The sequence below is a fragment of the Podarcis bocagei genome (assembly GCF_964188305.1).
Source record: "Podarcis bocagei genome assembly, chromosome: 13".
NCBI classification, from domain to species: Eukaryota; Metazoa; Chordata; class Lepidosauria; order Squamata; family Lacertidae; genus Podarcis; species Podarcis bocagei.
In genome coordinates this window covers 43085132-43103341 of record NC_138138.1, presented here as the reverse complement: position 1 = coordinate 43103341, position 18210 = coordinate 43085132, and the positions used below count along the sequence as shown (strand labels likewise).

At 44.9% G+C, this 18210-nt stretch overlaps 2 protein-coding genes across 2 annotated transcripts in view; both read right to left on the bottom strand.

Moving 5' to 3' along the window:
- The window catches only part of LOC308570901 (C-type lectin BpLec-like), a 107939-nt gene that overhangs the window by 61810 nt on the left and 27919 nt on the right, over window positions 1-18210 (bottom strand). The gene's annotated exons all lie outside the window — the stretch shown is intronic.
- LOC308571608 (C-type lectin-like) lies at window positions 3326-9215 on the bottom strand. Its single transcript, XM_081167247.1, has 6 exons — window positions 9127-9215; window positions 6591-6671; window positions 6270-6361; window positions 4922-5062; window positions 4305-4419; window positions 3326-3533 (listed from the first exon to the last, which is right to left on the bottom strand). Exons 2-6 carry the CDS (start codon window positions 6655-6657, stop codon window positions 3466-3468), a joined length of 483 nt encoding a protein of 160 aa, XP_081023373.1. The 5' UTR covers window positions 6658-6671; window positions 9127-9215; the 3' UTR covers window positions 3326-3465.

Genomic DNA, 18210 nt, shown 5'->3' with positions numbered 1-18210 from the left:
GCACCTGGGTGAAGGAAGTTTGGTTTTACATGGTCTCCCTGGGTGGGAGGTAGGGGGAAGGAGAGTATTTATAGAGCTAATATATTTTGATGGTTTCAAGGAAGCATGCTGGGAAGAAAGCAAATAGGCTGGACTAATACATTTAAGAAGGATTGAAACCGGTGCATTTGATCACAGTGTGTTCTTTCCTCCTCTTTGTTTAAAGGACTTGGCACCACTTTCATGAGTTACTTACCACTTTTATGGACTTTATACCATCTTGGCAGATGTAGATAGTTAATGTTTTAACTGCTGTTTATGGCTTAGGGCGTTCATCAAATATGGGCTAGACTTATGAATACTGAGGCACACATGGAGGCTATGCCGTCAGAGCACCTATAATGCTTCCTTGTTGAAATAGTCAGAGTCTAAAGGTTAAGACCTTTTGGCAGGCTAAAAGCCTGACTGGTAAAGGAAGTAGTGCTAGAACCTTTTGAGATCTCCCTCTACCTGCATGAGGCTTGGGGTCACATCAACCCTGAAAACAATGGAGAATTGTTTCTGAAAGGGTGTGTCCTGTTTCATTTTACCAGTACGGAACTGAATTCTGAGTGAGGGGGAAATGGCAAGCTGTGAGAGAAAAGGACAAATCAAAATGCAGAAAATTTGGCATGTTGGGGGTGGTGGTCAAAAAGAGATCGGCTGACGGTGGGGGCGGGCTTAGTAGGGGGCATTTAAGGTCAGGGCAGCCCGTGCTCACCCCTTTCTTTCGCAATTCATCTATGGGCCGAGCAATTTAGAGACCACAGGGTCTGCTTTTGGGCGGACAGCCAAGCAGTGGTGTCTGTTTTAAATAAACAATCTTCCTGTTCGCCTAGAGTAGCGTCGCTTTTACGGAATTTTGTCCTTTCCTGCCTTTGGCTAAATTTGCCAAATTTGTACCGGGTATTGATAACAACATTGCGGATGCTCTGTCTCGTTTCCAGATGGATCGCTTTCGCTCATTGGCGCCGGATGCACAGCAGCTGCCTCAGCTGTTTCCGGAGCACCTCTGGAGTATTGGGAATGAGAAGTAATAAAGGGAGTATTGTCAGCAGTTGCTCCCTCAACCCTAAGATCCTATAATAAGGCGTGGTCAGATTTCACATCATTCCGTCGGAAAAAAGGGCTATTTAAGCCGGGCAGGCCCCCGGCTAAGTCGGAGGTTTTAGAATATCTAGTGCACCTCCGCGACTTAGGGCGGGCTCCCAAAACACTCAATATTCATTCCGCAGCAATATCGTTCTTCTGCAAAGCTCTGTTCTCAGTCGACCCCTGCGCACACTTTGTGGTGCGGAAGCTTTTGGAAGGCTGGCGTAGGTCACAACCTCCTAGCCCCGATAGCAGAAGACCCATAACTTATGACATACTCATGCAAATACGTAAGAAGCTCAGGGTCATCTGCTGGTCTAGGTATGAGGCCAGGCTATTTCCCCCAGCTTTTTCATTCACCTTCTTTGGCGCCTTGCGCATAGGCGAGGTGGTCTGTGAGGACCAACCGGATAGAAATAACAGGGGGCTCCTGTTAGAGGACGTGACCTTGTCAAGCTCAGAGGTAATCCTGAAAATTCACAGCTGAAAGACCGATCAGCTTGGTAGAGGGGCCATAATCCGCCTGCAGGCTACTCAGAAGGCTGGCCCTTGCCCAGTAAAGGACACAAGAAAGTTCTTGTGCTGAAGACCAAAAGCCAGTGGCCCTTTCTTCATACACGCAGATGGTTCTCGCCTGTCAAAGCACCAGTTCACGAGGGTCATGCGCAAGGCAATCGCTGCCATTGGGCTCCCATCTGAGGAGTACGCCGCACATTCTTTCCGCATCGGGGCTGCGACCAACGCCGTGCACATGGGTTTACTGGCGGAGAGGATAATGGATATGGGACGGTGGGAGTCGAACGCTTACAAGGGATACATCCGGAAACCATGGTAACGTTCCTTTCCCCATCAGCCCCCCTGACCCGGCTCTCTTGCTCTTTTATTTTCAGGTGTTGGGGCGGTGCGTCTGTGGATCATCGGCCACAGCATTGTCCACCTGGCAAGATTGTGTGTGGGCTGGTGCGACGATCTGCAGCTCCCAAACAATGTTGAAGTTTCCTGGATCACGCGTCGGGGAATGCGTTGGGAGGAATTCTTCCCAGCAGTTACAAAAAGAATTGCTTCTGAAGGCCCACTGGAGGTGGTGGTCATCCAACTGGGCAAGAACGACCTAGCTTACAGAAAGGGGGTGGACTTAATGTGGCATATTTTCAATGACCTGGGGGAGTTGCGGGCCTCCTATCCAAATCTAACAATTATCTGGTCATCTTTGCTTGAGAGGCGCGTGTGTAGGGATTCCAAAAATCCTGTGGCTGTGAATAGAGCCAGGAGGATCCTTGAGCGCTCGGTGGCATGTAGAGTGGCTGCGATGGGTGGCCAGGTCATTGAGCACCCAGGCATCCAGTTTAGCAAGGAGGCCCTCTACCGCAGGGATGGCGTGCATCTCTCCGATGCTGGTAACAATATTTGGCTTGCTGACATTTTCCAGGGAATCAGGGATTGGTTACAGGTCTGAGGGTATTGGCGGTGAGCCTGGCTCATGTGGCGGTTAGGAATTGGCAGGGGTATTATTATGCAAATGAGTTGGGGGGAGGAACGCCATCACCTCTCCCAAATGTTGAAGGGTAGTTCGTTAAAGGACTCTGGGGGGCGTCGCCTCATCCGAAACCTATGGAGGCTAGGGCCTAAAGCGTGCTCCCGAGCGGTAACCCCTCGGGGAGCACCTAGGGATGTGCATCTCGGGGGCTCCCCCTGTTGGCGCTTAACCCTTCCCGGTTTTATACTAGTTAGTTTGATAGGGCCAATGCCTAAAGCCAATACCGCTCTTACCTGTAATCAATAAAGTTGTGGCCATTTTTCGCCCATTAACCTAAATTCTGGTGTCCTGTGTCTTTATTTATTCCATCTGGGGGGGGGTCGGGTCACCACGCAATTGGATGTCTTTTTGAATCAGAGTGGTGGACTGAATCTTGAAAAAACTGCACTGATGTTGATGTCTTGCTCGATGCCTTGCATGATATAAGCAGCAGTGCAGGGATGATGCTCCTTAGGTACAATGTTCCTGCTTCCCTGGGACTTCCATGAAAGGAGTGCAACTCACCCACCCCCATCGTGTTGAGATTTGCAATACTGGAAGTGGAGTTGTAAGTACGGCTGGATGGAGGAGGATAGCAGTGCACTAGGACGTATATGCCTATGAGAGAATTTATTAGGATTACACAGAGCTGAAGCCACAAGAAAATGTCAAAGATGGAGACTGAAGAAGACAACGCTATAGACATGAATGTTTATTTTAGAGTCATTGGAGACAGCTGGTCTTTCTCTTTGAGGGATATCGGAGGAGAAAATGATACCAGAGGCATCTGACTTCAGTCAAAGCTCCCAGCTGGCACTGTTGGGAACTGTAGGACTGCTTTACAGCTCTTGCTTGCAAATGAAGGTATTCATTTGATCACAGCTTTTATCATTCCACTTCCGTAAATCTGAAATTTGAGATAATAGACTCATACATCAGTTTGGCAACCACTGTTTTCTGGATAAAGTATATAAATGAAGATAATTACATGCAACCAACCTATGCAGATTGGTCAACAAATGGACCCCTGCTGATTTGGTGTACAGAGTAATTAATTTGTGAACCTTGGTACAGATAAGCACATGGCTGAGTGTTGTATCCAACCAGCTCATCCTCAGAGTAAACTCTTTAAATTTAATGGATTGTAGGAAGTGATGAGGTATGAGTGATGATTGTAGGTAGTGATAAGAGGGACATGGGTGGCTCTGTGGGTTAAATCACAGAGCCTAGGACTTGCTGATCAGAAGGTCGGTGGTTCGAATCCCCGCAATGGGGTGAGCTCCCGTTGCTCGGTCCCTGCTCCTGCCAACCTAGTGGTTCGAAAGCACATCAAAGTGCAAGTGGATAAATAGGTACCGCTCCGGCGGGAAGGTAAACGGCGTTTCCGTGTGCTGCTCTGATTCGCCAGAAGCCGCTTAGTCATGCTGGCCACATGACCCGGAAGCTGTACGCTGGCTCCCTTGGCCAATAAAGCGAGATGAGCGCCGCAACCCCAGAGTCGGCCATGACTGGACCTAATGGTCAGGGGTCCCTTTACCTTTACCTAGGTAGTGATGACTAAGTACAACTTTGTTAGATACAATCTGGAGAAATATTGGCAATGGATGGAGAAGCAGATGGCAATGTAAAATCCATGTTGCAAATGTCTTTTTCTCAACCATGGAAATGTTTTCCTTACCAAAGGCGTGCAGCAACTCCACACAATACTCCACGCCACCCGAGTTGTTTGGTTCCCCTGTTTTCCAGCTTCGGTAATTGAAGGTTGATTCGTCAGCCCACCTCCATCGCCCATTCTGCAGGAATGATATGGAAGAGATCATGCAGTCATTTGAAATGAGGAGCTCCATTAAAAGATCACGTGGAGCATTGAAACAAAATAAAGAAATTCCTTCCAGTAGCATCCAGTAGCAATAACCAACTAAGTTTGTTATTGGGTTGTTATGTGGAGCATTGGTCAGAGCGAAGCGATTGGCATTTAGGATGGAGATAGTAGAGGACCCCCATAAACATAATGGTTGCATATTGGATTAATCCTGGGAGATTATTGAGATAAGGACAGAATGGTGGTATTAAGAAGCCACTATTCAATGATTTATTCAATGAATAAAATATTGGGAAGGGAGCAGGTAAGGCAAGGCCCCTATAATCTATCACACATTTGAATGACAGTGCCCAATAATGGGGGGAAGGGGCTGACCCCCTCAAATATTTTAGGGGGGAGGGACCTCAGCCCCTAGGAGTTGGCTCCTACATCACTGACAATGGCCTGAAATAGAATAAGAGAAGACAACTCACCTGACGGGGATCTTGGAGCCCAATCCAAACATTACTTGGATTTTTCTGGTATGTGGCAATGTGCTTGGCTACCAAGGCTGCCTCTTTCTCAGTGAGGATAGAGGCAAGGTGGGTCCCACGGCCATAGCTCTGGCACTCAATCTAAAAATGGAAGAAATGAAGGTTGCTTTGTCACAATTTAATGCCCCACTAGCATGGGCGGGGGATGAATTCAATTCAGTTCCCATTTAAAAGCCAATCCCTCACGTTCAAACTGTCCAACAAGAAGAAAAAAAAAGATAAGGAAGGAAGGAGACTGAAACACAAGCATATATTGAAATTCACACTTAAAGAGCATGCATTAGGGGAAAGTATGCATTAAAAGGAATCCATGGGTGAAGACAACATGTACAATGAATCATATGAGGGAAAGGTACAAAACTGCATAGAAAACTGTGTTTGCTAGGATAGATTTGAACTAAAATGCTGAAGAATTTTCATGAGAAACAAACAAACAAACAAACAAACAAACAAACAAATGACAGATTGCTGCAGAAATGTGAGGAACTGAATGACATATTGCAAGAAAAACACACACCACGTATTCGTACCTCCCAATTCTCAAAATGTGAGGTCAGATGCAATGTTACTAGTCTGACAGCACCTCCAGACTGAGTATTTTGCATGAGGAATGAAGGACATACCAACGTACAATTAGAGGGAATAAAAGTGATCTGCGATTCTAGGGCAATAAATCTACTACAGAAACAATAATTTTTGAGGTTAGGAAAGTGATGGAGAAATGCTTAGAAAAGTGTGGGATGGATGGACGATTAATAGGAAGTTATATAAACACTCATGCAAATTAAGATGAATGTTCATTGTTGTATAATCTCTCTACATTCTAATAGCTACTTCTGGGGACCCACAGGTTGAGAACCGCTGAAACCAACCCCTTCTCTAAAGCTATGAAGATTTGCAGGAGTGTAGCATTTACCTTGGGTTGGTAAATCTCTTTGGCAGTCACAGGAAGCTAACTGGCATATTGTAATATCTGAGTCCATTCACAAATATGCATGTTGAGCAGAGGTGGAGGGTCAAAACAAACACTTCAATAAGCCCAAGTTTGCATATTCCAAATGATCTCTACAGAGGCAAACAATGTCTGACCCCCCCCCCCCTTTTTAGCCCACATGCCTTTTCCTAAAACTGCACACTATTGTTCTTTTCATGCACAGATGACTTGCTTCTTCTCCTGGGTTGGTAAACTACTTCACCTTATCATAACAAATCAAATCTCTTTTGTTGAGTCTAAGATGCTTCTCATGTACTTTCACATAACATTTCGTAGGAGAGCGATGTGCCTTACCTCAGCATCTTCCCATGACATCTTAAAATCAAAATAAGCATAGCAGTTGCCCTGGTTTTGCATCCAGTCCCGGGGACATGAGCTGGTCTTTGCTGTATGGAGAAAGAAGGAAGAAAAGAAAGAATACAAAAAGAACTAAGAGGTTTGCTCTTTAGCTATATCATTGGTGATTCCATGAGGAAAACACAGAATATTTTAAAACCCTGCCCTTTTGTCCCAATAGGATTAGCTGGGCTGCTGTCCATTCAAAATCTAAGGAGTACCTTTTAGTGACTGCTTAGTCCTATGTAAGACTTCTGGATGATTTGGTATAATGCTCACCTCCTGGGATAGAACTGGAGACCAGAATTCCAAGAAGATAAAGGCTGAACTTGGTGACAAATCCCATCTTCCCTTGTTTACCTTTGGAAAAGAGTAATGTACCATGAATTCAAGAGGTGCATTCATTGAATGTCATTGATTAAAGGGAGGGGAAAGTATTTTTCTGTATTTAAAATAACAATTATCTTTTATTTGAACTTTTATTTGAAGATTAGAGGAAGAAGAAAGAATTTAAAGTTTCAAATTGTCAGGGTTGATGAATCATACACACTAATGGGACTTCCACACTAGGAATTTAAATGTGGAATTGCCATTCTTTGCCTGGTAAAAGTGGAGTCAACTGTAAAAGTGGAGCTGTTGAAATGTAGAAAGCTTTATAGAGAAAGGTTGGAGACCATTGAGCAGGTGACTGTAAAACCCTCCAGTTGGAAGCACCTTAAGTATTGATGAAAAACAACAGCACTTGCTTTCTGGTATCTGTTTTCTGTATGGCAGGGGTGGCCAACTCCCAAGAGACTGCAATCTACTCACAGAGTTAAAAACTGGCCGTGATCTACCCCCCTTTGGGGGGTTTAGATCAAAGTTGTTGAGCTTCTTTGGAAGGAGCCAGTGATCTACCAGTCATCTACCACAGACATCCAGTGACCTACCAGTAGATCACAATCTACCTGTTGGACGTGCCTGCTATATGGAAAACGATTTACTCCCAAGCAAATGTGATGATTCAATATCAGGGTTGTTCTCCCCCTCCAATGATCTTAACCTAGATTTCAATCTACTTTCTGCATTGTCCAGGCAGCTACACGTAAACAAACGGTTTTGCATATTCCTTATGTTAGAGGTATGTCATGTGGCCCTTTCAGAGGGTGTTGGACTGGAACTATCATCATTCTCAACCGTTAGACATACTTTCTGGGGCTGATGGGAGTTGGAGTCCAGCAATATTTTGAGGTCTCTGGATTTCCCATCCCCTCCTAATGCAAACTCCAGGATGTCAGCAAGAGTTGTAATTTGAACACACACACCTCTCTTTCTCAAACAATCTCCATCTAATTGGCAGTAATCTAAGCAATCTGGATGTAGTGGGGATCTCTCCTGGATTTGAGGGCATTGGTCTCTTTCTTTTTTTAAAAAATGCTTCTCCCTCTCAAAGTCTCCCAGTCATTCTTATCTTCTGAGCATCTATCCTCTTGCTCCCTTTCCAAACCAGCCTCAGAAACAGTGTCTAGTTTAACGTAAAATGCAGGCGGCTTTAGTCCCATTCCTTCCTTAACTGTAGTAACTGTGTAAATTAAGATTTTATATAGTGCGAACAAAATAGGAAACCCCATTAATACTTCATCCCTTAGTGCAGCCATAAGTTATGAGAGAGAAGAGCACACCTCCTCTGTAAGAGTATCCTGTAAGAATAGTAATGTACAGTATTGCTCTCAATCACACCATCAACTCATCTTTTTTTGCATATCTAGCAAAGCAAATAATCATGTTTGAGAAAGTTTGATGTCGTGTGTGTTTATTTCCTGTGGCTTTAACCTGTGATTGGTTGCCTCCTAAATATGATGGAAAGGATATTGGAAAATTCTGCACCTGTATTGGTTGAGGCACTATTTGGTGATGGTGCCTCTCCTCTGGCAGAGGAGGCTTTGGTTGGAAATGGAATGGTTGTTTGGCTGGTATGGGGTAGCCCACTAGCATTATCCATCCAAACAAGGAGATATGGAGGGGGAGAGGCAGGACAGAGGTGGCCTTGCATGTGCTGAATAAAAATCACTGGAATTATCAGGGTGTTTCCCTCCCCCCTCTTTACCGATCTTACCCAGCTGGAGAAATTCAATGGGAAATTCAACTGTGTTGAAAAGTTCAAAGAGGAACAAATTTCAAAGGGTGGCTGTGTTTCAGCTCTCATATTGTTTCAAATACTGCAAATTCAATAAGTTTGTCTTTAAATGGAAACTGAACTGAATTTCTCTCCATCCCCAACCTCAATTCCAACTTACCCAGGTTCAGTCCTGTTGAGGTGATGGATTCCTCTTTCTACAGGCAAGTCTGTCTCCCAAGTTGGCTGCCTTAATACTTATATAGAGCTTAGTCAGGTCATAGTCAGGGGAAAGGAGGAAGGAATATTTAAAATTGGGGCTTGGCGAGGTCTAGATTTTAGAAGAACATGGGAAGTGACTGAGGGGAGCTAAACTCCTCTCCCCTCTTTGCCTCCTCATGCTATTTAACTTCCCCCTCCTTGGCTCAACTGGAATATAAGTAACTGTGGTGATGGAGGGTGGGGCACTTAAACTGGGGAGTGTTCTACTTCTTCTACTACACCCATGCCCTTGCTTTCTTCTCCTCAACTTCTCAACCCACAAACCCACATAGTATATGTATACTCACTTACCTGCGAGAACTGAATGGGACTTTGCTGGAAGAAGGATGTGGACAGATATGTGGGTATAGGGTATAATGCTAGCGAGAGCCCCCCAAAACAAAATATAAATCAGTAGCCATAGCATCAGAAGTGAGGTTGTGATTGCCTCCAACTTACCCAAGTTTCGTCCTGTGAGGTGATCGATATCGCGTTATGCAGGAGCGAGCTGCTGCCTCAGTTCTTATATAGATTTTGGTGAAGTTGGGGGTTGGGGCAGGGAAGGGGGAAGGATGAAAGTTCAGTCACTTGCCATATGTTGAGTAGATATCGATAGGAGAAATATGTTTCAGTTTCCTGAAATTACCACAATTAATCAATTCGCTATACAGTTAGGTTTCTGGTAATGGGTTGGGAAGCAAATACCCTAAATAAAATACCCATCTGGGGTTTAGTCCATATCTAGGCGGAGTACTTTTTTCAATATGTTTGATTTTAAAATGAAAGGGGAACAGAGTGCACGTTTTGCTCAAGGGCACAGACTTTGCATTGTTGATACCCAACAAGAATGGCCAGCTTCCTTCAAAATGGAGCGTTTACATTGGAACATTTCCCAGTATCCTCTGCTACATGAAGGGATTCCATGACAGGCAAATCCATGTGGCAAAGATTTAATGAAGCCACAACGGTGAAAATAGCTTCTATAAATTAAAACTAGTTTCTTTTTTTAATCTACATTTAATAATGGAGCTTGGTGAACTCCATTTTTTCCATGAAAATGAAAGATGATTTCTTTCATTCTTTCAGGGAGAACTGAGATCTCAATCTCTTTGCTGTCCATGCTCTTTTGCTTTAGGTTTTCCTCCTCCCTGGTTCAATTCCAGGATTTCCAGGATTGTTTTTTGATAGAGAATAACTTAGATAGAGCTAAGCTGCCCAGAGTGGCTGGGTTGTTGTTGTTGTTGTTGTTGTTGTTATGGTTGGGAGACAATCTAGACAGGGATAAGGGTGGGTTTCAGCTCTCATCACCCCCCCCACTAGCATCTAGTTGACTCAATTATTTATTATTTATTGAAATTATGTACAGCCTAATACCCAGAGGTCTCAGGGTGGTTCACATAAAAAGATCACAGTGTGTGTGTGTGTGTGTGTGTGTGTGTGTGTGTATGCATGCCATAGCTCAATAGTACCTCCTCCCAAAGAGCCACATACCCAAGAGTATGGTATGGGATGTTGATCAGGTCAACCAAAGGCCTGGTTAAAAGCGAATGTTTTTGCCTGACACTTAAAGGTTTTTGATGAATGCGCCAGGTAAACTTCCCTGGGGAGAGCATTCCATAGACGGGGAGCCACTGCAGAGAAAGCCTGTTCTCATGTTGCCACCCTCCAGTCCTCTCGAGGAGGTGACACACGAAGGAGGGCCTCAGAAGATGTTCTCATGTTCATATGGAAAGAGGCTGTTCTATCACTAGAATATTATGGAAAGAGGTGGAACCTACTACTAGAGTATTGTGTAGATAGCCCCTGGTATCTGCTACTAAACCTCTGTGGCCACTGCATTTTTCTGGTGACAGCAGTTTCCTCACAAACAACCCCTCACAGCACTTGGGTTCTTATGGAAGGATGACACTCACTTGTGCAGAGATGGTTTATACATATGTATAAAGAGTATCTAGTGTGTATGTAAGTAGGGCTGCTGGTCTGAATATATTTTACAGGAACACAAAAAATATTCTCACAGCATCCAGAAGTCTGAGTTTAAACATGTATGTCCAATGTCAGATGATTTATATTACGCTTGATGCTTTGCATGTTTGTATGGTCCGTTGGGGATTTTTTTTCTTAACACACACACATCACACGTCTTTTGAGTATAAAGTTTAATTCAGACTTTTCACAATACAATAAAAAGAAATTATTCAAAACAGAAAAGGATAAAAAGAAAAGAATGAAACAAAAGAAGAAAAAGAGCCAGATGAATATAAAGTTCTCTCTCACATATATCCTAACTTTGAGCAATGAAATTTGTTTAAAAGATACATTTATTATGTAGGAACTGTATAATTATGGGCTTCCTGGCATCAAGGTCATGTCCCACCAACTTCTAATTTATTTTGGTAAGCAGAATGGTAAGCTAGCACGAATTAACAAGAGCTCAAATGATTTTGATGTCCTATTTTTCAATCACTCAGCAGCTACTCCATTTTCAATCCTGTTGCAAATTGCTTCCACATAACATTCCATTTGGACAACACCCTGGTGAAGCAGACCCCTGTAAGTAACAGTATTATAGCCTCAGTCTAATGTGTAGCGATTAGCGTGTTGTTTTAGGCGCTGGGAAACTAGGGTTCAGATCTCCATTCAGCCATGGGTCAGATGCCATCTCTCAATCTAAGCTTCTTCACAGAGTTGTTGAGAAAACAATAGCAAGAGAGGGAGAATTATGTGCTCCTTGGATGGCATAGAAGACGGAATATAAAAACAAAGGAAATAATATCTCCTTGCCACAAATTAAGGTCCCTGACTAATGGCATCTCTTTCACCTTCTCAACTATGGTCATCCTTCTTCCTTACTAACCTCTCTCTACTGTTCATCTCAGGTCTAAGTATAATGATGAAGATTTTAGGGAGGAAGATGCAACCCAATAAACCAGCAGTAGAGGCCAAGATGGAGAAGATCTCCACAGCCACCATGTATTTCCCTTTGGTGCTCAGATAAGTGGGGACAAAGGACAGCCAAACACTGCAGAAGACCAGCATGCTGAAGGTAATCAACTTGGCTTCATTGAAAGTATCAGGCAACTTCCTGGCAAAGAAAGCCACAGAGAAGCTCACAATGGCCAAAAGACCCATGTAGCCGAGAAGAAGGTGGAACATGATGTCGGAGCCTTCATTGCACTGCACTATGATCTGCCCATCCTGGGAGTGCAGGTCAAACTCTGGGAATGGGGGAGAGGATGCCAGCCACCCAAGACAGATGCCAGCTTGAATGAGAGAGCAGAAGGTGATAAGGGATCCTGCCAGCCTCTTCCCAAGCCATTTCCTCAGGCTGTTCCCAGGCTTGGTCACCATGAATGCCAGAACCACAGTGAGGGTTTTGGCTAACACACAAGCAACAGCAATAGAGAAGACGATGCCAAAGACGCTTTGCCTCAAGACACAGGTCACCTTTGTAGGCCTGCCAATGAATAAGAAGGAGCAGAGAAAGCAGAGAAGCAGAGAAGAGAGCAAGGTGCAGGTGATGCCCCAGTTGTTGGCTTTGACAATGGGAGTGTTCCAGTGCAGACCAAAGGTCCCCATCACAACAACTGTGACCAGAGAAAGCAGGAGAGTCAAGGAGGCCAGAATTGCCCCCAAGGGCTCCTCATAGGATAGGTAGCTTATTTTTTTCGGAATACATTGGTCCTGAAAGGCATTTGGGTAGTGATCATCTGGGCATTTCTCACACTGATCTGCATCTGAAAGTGAGAAGCATTCTTTTAGCATTTCTTGAAGCGATAATTATTAATATTATTGATACCGTCTATTATGCGGTACACAAAACATATTACTGAACTGATGAACCAAAGTCTACTTTCACAACTAAGTGATGGTTCCTCCATGAGCACCTCAGCTGTACTAATCAATCCATTCATATTTATCTGTCATGGTTAGAGTATACTGATTGATTTCAGTGTTTCCCCCTTAAACATGCCTATCTCTCCATCCAGCCCCATGTCTTTGCATTTCAAGGCTTGCAGCCCAAGTGTTTCTACACTTTCCGTAATTGAGTTTGGGAGTGGATGAAACAGCCAGGTAGCCTGCCATTTGCTCACTGGGAAGATCTATATTTGACAAGAAATAACTTTTCCTAAGGACTGAAACTGTGTGGATACAATAGAGAAAATTGTTCACTAGTTGTTAATCACAGAAGTTGAAAATCTGTTGGCTGCTGGTTCAATGCTGACAAAAAGGGAATCTATGGAGTGCAATCCTAATTATTTCTTCCCAGATGTATGTCATCCTGATTTCAATGGTGGTTATTCCCATGTGGACATTATTTCACACAATATACTCTTGAATGGCTATCCAAAGGGGAGGAGAAAGGAAAGGGCAATATGTATCAGTAACATATAAACACATGTGCTTGGGATCTATGACAGAAAACAAGCAGACACAGTAAGACTGAAACATGAATGTCTGTGTTGGAGAGGAAGATGGGAATTCCAGTTGACTTGGGTTCCTTCACTTACCCTTCTGGACTGAAATCCTCCCTTTAGGGCACTGAACACAGTCATAGCAACAGATTTGCTTTCCCTGCTGGGCAAACATACTCTGTCCAGGGTGGCAGCTTTCAACACAGGTGGAAATGGGCAGCATCTAATGGTAATGACAAGCAAGGGATTTTGAATGGAATAAGCTTGCTTCTCTACATAAATCTTATTGTCGTCTATGTCCGCTTTGCAGCAGAAAGGTCACAGGACTGAAATTAGAGGATGGCTGTCAAGCATTTGCTCCCTGGGCAAGCATCAGGCCCCCGAATAAAGATGCTTTGTGCTGTCACTTAACCATTTGGCCAGCACAGCACATGTCTGAATGGTAAAGAGAAGCTAGTGCAAACCTTCTCCATAACCCATAACCCAATGCTGATTCCCTCTTGGAGGGAGAGGAGAGCTGAAATAAGGAGACAGTTGCTTCTCTTTCTTACCAACTTTCAGATTAAACTATACAATGCATATAGGTGTTACTTACATTGCTAATACATCTTATATAGATTTTTATCTAAGATAAATATTGTTACAGACTGACAGCAGCACAACATAACATTCCTGCTGCTCTGTTTAGATTGCTCATAACTGGCAAAGCTGTAGAAATTTATATAACTATTCCCTCTTATGTGTGTTTTTTGTGGGGGGCCATTGGTTTTTTATTTTCATTATGTTTTATGTATGTATTAATTATGTATTTTGTGGTTTTATATGTTGATTTTACTCTGAACTGCCCTGAGACCTCCAGTTATATAGCAGTGTATAAACTCATTCATTCATTCATTCATTCATTCCATCCATCAATTTCTTCAGGCATATGACAGCACAGCATTCTATAGCCTTCTGAGCATTAGCCCTTTCATTAGCCTTTTGGATGCTTTCATCCCACAAATTATGGCCAAGCCTGCATGGAGTTTGGCCTCACCAACAGCCTGATGGAGACCAACATCCTGGGACAGGATATCACCGGCACTCCATCCATCAACATTAGTGACCACACACTTCAGGTGGTAGATGATTTTCTTTCTACCTGGCTCCACATGGTGGGACAGAGTCTGAAACAAATATTGTTGCCAACAACGCATTTTGGAACACAACAATCCCTCTTCAAGAGCTTTAAACACTTGCCAATTCCTCACTCAGAAAGACCTTGTTCTTAACCCTAAGCTCCCAATTAGCTTCAAACTAGCCCTGGATCAACAAATTTGAACAAAGTAACAAAGATAATACCGCATTTTTCGCTCTATAGGACGCACTTTTCCCCCTTCAAAAATGAAGGGGAAATGTGTGTGCGTCCTATGGAGCGAAGACGCCATAGCCCCGCGATCCTCTCCCGACTGGAGAGGTGACACGCGGCTATGGCAGGAACCTCTACAACCCCGTGTCACCTCTCCAGCCGGGAGAGCACGCGCACGGGGCTAAAGCAGCCCCCGCGACCCTCTCACGGCTGGAGTGCTGAGCTCAGCACGCCCCAAGCTTCTAGGTGCGGGCAAGCAGTCCGCTGCCGCCCCAAGCCTCGCGCACCCGGTGGGACCTCCTGCCGGGTGCGCGAGGCTTGGGGCGGCAGCGGACTGCTTGCGCGCACCTAGAAGCTTGGGGCGCGCTGCTTCTAGGTGCGGGCAAGCAGTCCGCTGCCGCCCCAAGCCTCGCGCACCCGGTGGGACCTCCTGCCGCGTGCGCGAGGCTTGGGGCGGCAGCGGACTGCTTGCGCGCACCTAGAAGCTTGGGGCGCGCTGCTTCTAGCTGCGCGCAAGCAGTCCGCTGCCGCCCCAAGCCTCGCGCACCCGGTGGGACCTCCTGCCGGGTGCGCGAGCCTTGGGGCGGCAGCGGACTGCTTGCGCGCACCTAGAAGCTTGGGGCGCGCTGAGCTCAGCACGCCCCAAGCTCCTGGTGTAGCGCAGCGATCCGCTAGCCCTGGGAGAGCCCCGCGGCTCTCCCAAGACTAGCGGACTGCTTGCGCGCACCTAGAAGCTTGGGGCGCGCTGAGCTCAGCACGCCCCAAGCTCCTGGTGTAGCGCAGCGATCCGCTAGCCCAGGGAGAGCCCCGTGGCTCTCCCAAGGCTAGCGGACTGCTTGCGCGCACCTAGAAGCTTGGGGCACGCTGAGCTCAGCACGCCCCAAGCTCCTGGTGTAGCGCAGCGCACCTGGGGGGGGAAAATAAATTTTTTTCCCTTTATTTCCCCCCCCAAAATATAGGTGCGTCTTATCGGCCGGTGCGTCTTATGGGGCGAAAAATACGGTATTTGATCACTGAGTACTAGAGCTTTCCTCCCCACACTTCTCCTTTGTAGCCCTCTGTGTTTTCCTGGATCCCCTGATCTTCTCATTAAAGATGATGATGAGATAATTAAAACAAAAAAATGGCCAAACCCACCTTCTTGAACTTGGGATTCCATGCGATGGCACTTCCATCCACTGTGAACACTTTTCCTGGGGGGGCCTGAGGGTCCACCCTCCCCACTCGGACTCTCTGGAAGGACTCATTGGGAAATGTGACCAAATTGAGGAGATCATAGCCACCTGCCTGCTGCCCCTTCTCATCCAAAGAGATTTCTTCCCCAGCACTGTTGTTGAAGTGGATGTTTTTCAGGAAGGAGTGGAGCTAGATTGCAGGAGAAAAAAAGACACAGACCTTGGAGGCTAATACACTCTCTCTTTTCGATTTCCCAGTTGGACCTTTGGCTTTTTACTACCATTCATCAGTATGTTCTAGGATGCTGAAAGCTGCCTTACTGTGAGTGAAATCATTGCTCTATATAGCCCAGTCATTTCTACACTGGTTGCTATTGGCTCTCTAGGGTTTCAGAGTCTTTCCCATCATGATCTTGAGATGCTGGGGGTTGAACATGGGACCTTCTGAATGAAAGCAGATGTTCTGCCATTGAGCTGTAAGCCTTTCCAGTTCCAATATTAAGAGACATGACTTGGTATGCTTTTCGACTTGCCATGGATTCTGGGTAATTCAGAAACCTCCTCCATTAACACCTGAAACTGCCTTGTGCTGAATCAAACCATTGTTCTCTGTAGCCCAGAACTGTCTACTCTGAATTGCCACAGTTCTATTTGGCATACATTCAAGGTTTCAACCGAGTTCTTATAACAGAGGACACCCCTCATCCTTGTGCAGCCCCAAGTAGGAGAATCCTGGATGGATTAATTTAAAGAGCTTTGAATGTGTAGCTTCCAAAGCATGTGGCCTTTAACTGAGATCAAGTCCCTCCCAATGATAGAGCTCACCAGTGAAAATCCCCAAGGCCTCTCCTCCACACCAAAGCTCAGCTGTGAAACATATGAACCAGTAATAATAACTCCTGTGCTTCTAACACAGATGAGAGTAGTTGACAATACCTGCCAGGGCTTAACTTTTTGCTGTCTCCCTTTCTCACCCAGTACTTTCCGTTTGGCTCTTGAGGAATACATGCTATGGAGAGCATGTGCTATTGCATGGACGGCATTGTAGATGGTGTAGCTCTGGCTGGACATTTCCATTTCAAACACGGGTCCAGTGAGTTTCTCCAGCTTCTCCCTCCCAGTGCAGGGTTCCTGAGTTGTGTGAATTAGATTGTGATCTGGGAATGAACAGAGGAATGCACTGGCCCAGAACTGCTGGATGAAATAAAGATTTGGCTGCCATGGATTTATGGTCTGTAAAAAGTCCTGAAACCCTGGAACTGGATTTGAATGGAGTGTAAATGACAAAGTGCCATTGAAGGATTTTGAAGGAAATTTGCCTTCAACCAGCACTGCAGTGAAATCCCATTGAGCTGTTGTAATCCACACCCTCTCCAGGGGGTACATAAAGGAAACCTCACAGGAGACTAAAACCAGTCTCAAAGCCTCTAGAGACTGACTGTCTCCGTAGACAAGAATCACATTCATTTCCCTCCTTGTGAGAGCAAACATGATGGGATTCAATTTTTTTAGAAGTAGCTCCTTAGGTAAAAAAAATGTGACTAGTGGGATCACCAATGTCCAAGAAATGCAGAGATTTTTCTGGGAAAGCCTTGGTCTGAGAGTACGAAGGAAGGTTTCTCCACTGTCATCATCTGAAACAAGGAGGCCAATCCAGTTCCACCCAAACTTCCTGAGTAGCCAGACAATGCCATCACACTGAGCTTCTTCATTTGGGACCATTTGGAAGAAGGAAGGGAAGCGCCTTTGGTCACTCAGCCCTGGATCCAAGGAGCCATAGCTGAGCTAAAGGGAAAAGATTTATATTTTTAAGAATTCAAAGACCATCTATTTGTTCAAATAAAGAATACTTCTCTATTGTTGTGGTTAACCATCTGCTCTTACTTTTCTAAGTATACACCACTGACATTATTACATCTCAGGTTAGGAGAAGTTTCTAAGCAGGAGGCTGCATGCTCCCATGATTATAAACTTTGCGGTATGAACAGGTTTGGAAGAATCAGAGATTGCATGATTAGTATTATGGGTTTATTCCCCCCCCCGCTGAAATCCCAATTGTAATTGAGATGGCAGTGTAGGCAACACATCGCTAGGAGGCTTTAACACAGTGACAGTACCCAAAGAAAGTCTAATGTAGGACACAAGTGTAGAAAACATGATGTAACGGGACTGAAAGCTAACCTGGATGCTCTTTTGGGGTTTTCTGTGTATGTCTGCCCTTGTGGTTGTATCTATGTATCTACACACATACCTGTGGAATCTTGTAGGTGTTTAATATATTGGCCATCTGAATGGAGTTTTGGGAGGTGAGCCCTCCAATGACGGCAATTAATCTATCTTCCCCATTACAGTGGTAATTGGGGGGATTTCGTTGTCCCATGAAAAGAAGAGCAAGAGTGTTCCGACAAGTTTGCGAAGGATTAAAAGCATTCTCATAAAATGTTGATCCCAGTGTAATGTTGGATAAGAATTTGGCATTCTTGTTGATCTCTTGCATGGCAAAGACGAAGGCAAGAACATGCTGGTAGTTTTTCGGGATCACACTGCAATGAGACAAAGAATGACTGCAAACATGACAGAACAGAAACTGTGTTGAAGTTTTCAT